The sequence below is a fragment of the Oryza sativa genome, chromosome 1, assembly GCF_034140825.1.
Source record: "Oryza sativa Japonica Group chromosome 1, ASM3414082v1".
In the NCBI taxonomy this organism is placed as follows: Eukaryota; Viridiplantae; Streptophyta; class Magnoliopsida; order Poales; family Poaceae; genus Oryza; species Oryza sativa.
In genome coordinates this window covers 28,211,146-28,217,926 of record NC_089035.1, presented here as the reverse complement: position 1 = coordinate 28,217,926, position 6,781 = coordinate 28,211,146, and the positions used below count along the sequence as shown (strand labels likewise).

The 6,781-nt window shown below is 40.8% G+C and overlaps 1 protein-coding gene across 1 annotated transcript; it reads right to left on the bottom strand.

Annotated features, from left to right (window-relative positions):
- Positions 1 to 309: 309 nt before the first annotated feature.
- LOC4325901 (uncharacterized) lies at positions 310 to 5,983 on the bottom strand. The gene is made up of 13 exons (XM_015766649.3): positions 5,362 to 5,983; positions 4,838 to 4,950; positions 4,685 to 4,741; positions 4,038 to 4,133; positions 3,656 to 3,726; positions 3,525 to 3,567; positions 3,328 to 3,408; positions 3,167 to 3,226; positions 2,827 to 2,892; positions 2,455 to 2,552; positions 2,068 to 2,116; positions 1,933 to 1,977; positions 310 to 1,065 (listed from the first exon to the last, which is right to left on the bottom strand). The coding sequence occupies exons 1-13, from the start codon at positions 5,948 to 5,950 to the stop codon at positions 541 to 543; spliced, it is 1,893 nt and encodes a 630-aa protein (XP_015622135.1). The 5' UTR covers positions 5,951 to 5,983; the 3' UTR covers positions 310 to 540.
- Positions 5,984 to 6,781: the final 798 nt, after the last annotated feature.

Below are 6,781 nucleotides of genomic sequence, written 5' to 3'. Positions count from 1 at the left end.
TTGTGGTAACGGTAAACAAAGCTGTTTACTTGTTCAGTTCTAAACTGGGAAAAGAAGGTGGAACCTTTTTATTTCATTCGACTATAAGCTTGATTTTATTTAACTTCCAATCATGTATTTAGTGTGATTGGTAGCTGCGACAATCTAAATTATGTTCCTCTTTCGTTTAATAAAACTTAAACCTTTCAAGGCGTCTTGTTATGAATTATTTTTATCGGATGTCACCGAAGTGACGTCTTGTTATGAATTATGAATTCACGTTCCAGCCAAAGATAATTTTTAATAGTCTGAAACTTTGCCATAGACAAGTTGGCGAAATTGCAGTTCATACGATGATAATATAACTGAATATATCGGTTTCATCGGCGTTACAAAGGACCGAATAACCTTAGACAAACAAATAAATAATAAATCATACATATGGCTACAGAAAGCTGCTTGAACTTCGACGTCTGCCAAGGCGCCATTCTGCCTGTCAAAACCTCGTGGGATCTCCCAATCCCGAACTGTACTGTAAATGCTATCAGTAACAGCCTAAAGTCACCACCTACTAATGTGCTGAGTATATTGTGGGAGGGTATTTGTAAATCTGTCATACTCTCTCGGCCCTTTGCTCCGTCTGCTGCTTCCTGCACTTTGATGCGATCTATCACATTGTGCTAATCCTTTCCCCCGCTTGAAACCATTTTCAGCATTGTTACCACTCGAAGAATCAGCCTTGGCCTTTTTCCGCGATCTCTGTTTTGGTTTGGAAGACTTCCTTTTTTGTGTAGGTGATGGCCTTGTGTCCTCCGATGAGGATCGAGTATTCCTGGGCAGTGGTTCATCATCTATCACATGCCAATTATAGACTGCATCATTATCGCTATCAAACTGACGGGGTAATGGTTCCCAGGGTTCTGTTAACATGTCAGGTATTGTAGCGTCCTTGTTCCAGCCTTTCCGGTCTAGGAGCACGGAGTCTGGTCTGACAATGGTACCCAGAATGCTCCTATTGGGCCCCAAGCTTGTTATCAAGTTCGCATCGGTTAACACAGAATAAGCCTTTGAAAATGCTGATTTCACCTGCAGCAGTTAACAAATATTACTCAATCAGTTAGTCAAAAAAAAATATTACTCAATCAGATTTTTTGCATTTATAGTTTTTCATAAACATGCCAAAAGCTCACATAGAAGTGGCGTGATAGATAATGTGACAGCACACTTCAAACATCAATGTCCAATAACTATATGTTGCAAATTCTAGGAAGTTCACTTATTCTGTAAACTAAGATTGGACCATTGGCCATACCACCCTACTTAAACCTCCCATTTGGACCAACATCTATACCACGAAGGTCCACAACATTTGAAATTCCAGTAGTTATATCACTAACTCCAGAATCCAGATATGCAAAAGCTTCGGGTTTCAAACTAAAGAAGATAACTAGTTCTGGTAACAGAAAAAGGGTACTAGTTTATACCATGTTCCAGTTTCACCACCTCTTATGGTTTCAAGAAACTTGGTCCGAAAACCTGAAGAACTTTGGTAACGAACGTGCAACAGTGGCAAAAAAGGAACAGGACAGGTGACAACTTGAGGACATAACTGTTAGTGCCCTTAGATAACCTCAGATTGATTACCCTTAACAGAACATGGACTATCACTCTATCACTGAACAAAATACTATACTGACAGTGACAGGGTACCAAACCATTACAGAGTACCACGGAACATTGCTCAAATAACACAAGTATAACCTAGCAAAATTGCTATGAAATACCATGTAAGCACCATACCCAGGAAACTGGCATTGAGAGCAAAGTAACAGGCTCATTATAAGATAGGAACACTTTCATCGATATTGCTTGCATATATTATTATGAAACAGTAAACGAGTAATACTTCAAGTATCACAACCACAGCACAAACAACATTGTAAGAAATAATACCTTGAAATAGTTAAATGAGTTCTTCCCAATATCATTATCTGGTACCTAGGCCATAAGAAAAACAATAGGTAAATCCATTGAAGCTGGAGATGTTAAAGCTAACCAAGACTAAAAGGAAAGGGCCAAAGATCATACCATAGGATCTTGAATAGCTAGAAGGTATGCTCGATCAGGATTTGCAAAGCTTGAAAAGCAGAGAGACACAAACAGGATCAGTAAACAAGTTCCATGGCTTATACAACAAAGTCAAAATTTTAGCAACTCAAACAGTTGCACCCGCATCAAATTTTCTTTCAGTTATATAATGACATTTCACCTATAAATCTTTACAGAGCAGATTTTCAACAGTTTTAAGTGTTTAACAGAATGGCCTAGTTAGAAGCAAATGAGATATTCTTGTTCTACAGCAATACACAAGAATACTGAAAAAATTATCCTTTTTTTTCAGTTGAACAAAATACTAAGAAGATGATAATTTTATTGTATATTCATTTGGTCTAAGCCCGCTAGTAAACACCTTACTTTTTATCAGTCTTCAAGAAAAAGGTCCTAGCAGAATTGCAGGATATTCCAACATCCCAATTGTTCAACTTGCGTCCATAAAAATCAAATAATGCGATCTGCCATGAAGGGGAAAAATAACTATAAAGAGCTGCAATCATGTGTCATGCCCCCTTAATTATAAAGAGAATGCATGTCCTTTCCATTAGCAAAGACAACGTAAAAAAGTGTATACTGAGAACGATATGGTCGGAAGCAGTATGTAATATGCATTATGGTTAATACCACGATGAAATGAATATTTCCAATGGAACTTTACATGCAACGGAAGTCAAAGCATTGTAATGTAAAACATTGCATTACTGTTAAACATTTAAAACAAGTATTGCTTACCAAAAGAATCCCCAAATTGTGCTCCTTTTTACGATACCCCAGTATATCTTTGCCTCCCCAGATCAACTAACAAAAAGAACACTTAGCACTAAAGTTCAGTTATCCATAGTAAGTAATATATGGTAGACTGAATCAGTGAACAAATTAGCGATGCAGTGTATAAACAACCCAAATTTATGTTTGTTAGGTGTCTTAAGTATTTATAAGAAAAATCTTAAATGTCAGGAAAAACACAATGTGTACCTTTCAACCATTTTTTAAGGAATTATAACTCAAATCAATTCAGGTATACAAAAAAAGGCCATTATCACGTTAGAGTACAAAACAGACTCAGCTTTACCTGTAAATGTGTGATGAGCATAGTGAGAAGAGCATATGAACCAATTCCACCCGTATAGACCTACCAAAAAGAGTGAAATGGTAATTGGAAATCTAGAAATGCCATAATTACAAACAATCTATTATTAGAATGGAACGACTAATAGTTTTAAGTAATTGTACCTCATTAAGCTCTCTTTGGTGTAAAAAAACTTTCAGAATCATACACAGATGTCTTAAAGCAGGAAACTTCTTCACATAATCCTGCAGTACAGAGTAAAAATGATGTTCAAAATATATGCAATCATTTGCCCCACGAATTAGCTTCACGAACACACGCTGCCAGTGAAGTAATTAGCCAATTTGTCTGCACAAAGTACCTTGATGAAGTCTGCTGCTTGTGGTCCACCATCCATGTCAAAACTGGAAAAAGAAAAAGGGAAATTATTCGATAAGCATTCCCGCAAAAAACTAGAAACAAAGGAATATTTGATGAGAAACACAATTTAACCTTATGTCAAAAGCTATTTCACTTTTTCTCTCCACGAACTTCACAATTGGCACACGGGCCTTTGCTATTACCTGCCATGAAAGAAAAAAAAAATGGTCCACCAGAAAAATAAGTAAGCTGGAATCTACTTGATTGACAATAACAACTGACAACTGCAGCACAGAGTGAAAGTTTAAACAGTGGGATTTGGTCTCTTTCAAGGTAGCTATTTATCCGTCATGCATATTTCAGTTGGACAGAAAATTGACTTTTCCTTCATTGGAAAAAAAATGCATTTTTGTCTCTTTGGCTTTGTTTTGAGTAATTCTTTAACAAAATAAAAGAAAAAGTCTTGCAAATACCAAGTGTTGCAAACTAGAGTTAAATAGAGTGAAAAATGGACCTGTATCTTTTTAGCAACCCCTTTCTGAGACAATGCTTTTGCAAGAGCATACAGGCCAACTTGTGGAGTCTTAACCCTGGAGTCAAATATTACAACCTGCATCACAAAACCATGTATAAACTCACAGATAAAGGAGAGAGTTTCCCAAAATAGGGTACATTTTCCATGTATTCGTATTTCATTGTTCCCAGGTGAAAAGTAGGGGTTAACACTTAACACGTCTGTAACAGGCTATGCATCACGGTTTTCTTCTAATCATAATCATAGAATAGCAGAAGAAGGGTATCCCTTTGATATGAAAGTGGAAGTAGCTAACAATGCAATTAAGGGTGAAAATCACTCTGGAGAAACATATTTCATACTTTACTCCAGGAAAACTGAGTAAACATTGCTAATTATATACATCCCATTTTTTCCTCCCTGTTCTGCAAAACAGGAAAACAGAAAGTGCATGCTGAGCTACACCTTCCTTCTGTGTTTACTCTTTTTCTCCTGTATTGCTATTTCATCCATCAAAATGTTAAGTATGACGATTCCAGCATTGCTATCAAAGTAAATGTTATGCTCCAGGGGATCATACAACTCAACAGAACAGCAAGTTAAATGCTCAAAAATCCACTGGAGAGCACAAAAAGAAAATCCCTTACATCGATATCACTTGTTGGTAAAAACAGCCCTGTTCTAAAAGATCCGAAGACCTCCACCTGCAATGCAAAACGAGAATTACCAAATGACTTGCAGCTAATGCTGATCAAATGCGTGCGCACATGGCAAGAGAGGGACAATGTGTGTTACTATGCCTTGCATTGAGGCCATATATGTTTGATAACATTGGAGACAGCTTTCACAGCAGCTGTTCGTGAAGATTGTTCTTCAGCAGAAGGTGATATAAAGTCACAGAAGTCAAGAATCTCTGTAAGAAATAGACAATATGTCAGTATTGCGTCAGTCAAAATGTCCAGCCTGAAACCATATAAACTGACTCAAGCTTATTAACACCATGTGGACACTCCCAAGTTTATAACACCATAGTTTCCAGGCAACACTTCAAGAGTGTCATGAAAGAGCATATCGCGAGTAGCTTGATATCAAAATACAATTAAAAAAATATCAATCTCCACCTAGGCTGAACTGAGAAGATTTCAGAACCAAACTAAAATCAGTTCCAAACTATTCGCATAATCTGTGCCCATTGAAACAAGTCCATTGCCTACCCAAGCTAAAATTCGAATTGAACTATCTCTAAGCTGATCAAATCAATTTACAAATCGTGTTCTTTTCCAACATTCAAACTAACAAATGGCAAAGCCAAAATTATCCCCACCTTTGTGAAGCTGCAGCATAGGGCTCCTGAACCGCCTCCCTCCCCGAAACCACGCGCGCTCCGACCCCTGCGCTGGCTGCTCAGCGGGAGCTAGAGAACCCGATAGCGTCGCCTCCGGAGCAGGCTGCGGCGACAACGCACGCGGGGTGGCCGGCTCGTCTTCAACTGCCGCCGACACGTCGAGGGAGAAGAAATCCGCCGCGGGGATATCGACGAGCGCGTCCCCAGCCGCCGTGATCTCGTTGCGGAACACGGAGTAGGCCGCGGTGGCGTCCTCCACCTCCTCCACCACCGCAGCCGAGGCGGAGGTCGACGCGCCGCCTAGGTCGGCAGTCGCACCCTCTAGGTGCTCCTCCTCCTCCGGCGAGAACGCCAGTGTCAGCCCCGGGAGCGCGTCGTACACGATGGCCACGCCGCCCGCTTCGGCCTCCATGGCGTCTGCGGCTGGAGAGGCGGTGGCTGCGGCTGGAGAGGCGGCGGCGGTGGCGGCGGCGGCGGCGGCTTCGGTCGGCGGCGCGTGGGAGGGGAGAGGTTTCCTGCCCTTCCGCCCCGGTGTAGGAGGCTCCGCGGGTCGCGCTTTGCGAGCCATAGGGTTTGGGCCGGCGGCTGCGCGGTGCGGCTCGAGCGGAGGAGGCGGCGGCGGGCCGAGACGAAGGGGTACATCGATTAGTGCGGGACTCGTGGGCAGGCCGGAACATGTCGTTCACGGTTTCGTGGCCCGCAAGGCGCGCTCGCCCACACACTGGCCCATTTCTATTTCCCATTTGATTTTTTTTCCTAAACTCAACAGTTTGGGTTGTTAAATCTCCGCCATAGCTGAGGATATATAGATGGTTGCATCTGCCTCCAAAAAGACAAGGAAAAGAATATATATAATAAACAGATTTGATTCTTTATTTCAATCCAGTATTGTGCACTCCAAATTAATGCAAGTTTTGAGAAAAGCTGGCATCTTACAATGACAACGCTCGAGACAGCTCTTGCTATGCTTTCATCATTTTTGTGAACATGTTGCTTACGTACATCAATACATGAGCATTTGCTTTTCTTTGCGAAGTAACACCGTGTATCTTACGAACAACTGCAACCCTTATATGCATGTGATCACAACTACTAGAGAAACTATCTTTTATAGGTTGGCCAAAATCTACAATAGTCCTGGTTCAACTAAAAACTTGGACTAGAAACTATTTTTAGTCCCGATTTAAAAGTACACGGGGACTATATGATCTTTAGTCCCGGTTGATATCACTAACCGAGACTAAATATCTCCCTCCCATGTGTTAAATAGATCGAACCAGAGACTACATACTTAGATTTCCTCATCCTTATCTCTTAGCGCTAGACAGATCGAGACGTCCTCATCCACATATCTTCTCTCGCCATTTCTCTCGCTGACTCTGTACTCTCTCTTTCCTCA

Excerpts from the sequence above, each read along its gene's own strand:
- LOC4325901 (XM_015766649.3), bottom strand. The coding sequence starts at position 5,950 with ATGGCTCGCAAAGCGCGACCCGCGGAGCCTCCTACACCGGGGCGGAAG. Across the intron at positions 3,568-3,655 it reads GAAATAGCTTTTGACATAAG|TTTTGACATGGATGGTGGAC; the intron begins GTTAAATTGTGT and ends TTCTTTTTCCAG. Across the intron at positions 2,893-3,166 it reads TGCTCATCACACATTTACAG|TTGATCTGGGGAGGCAAAGA; the intron begins GTAAAGCTGAGT and ends TCTTTTTGTTAG.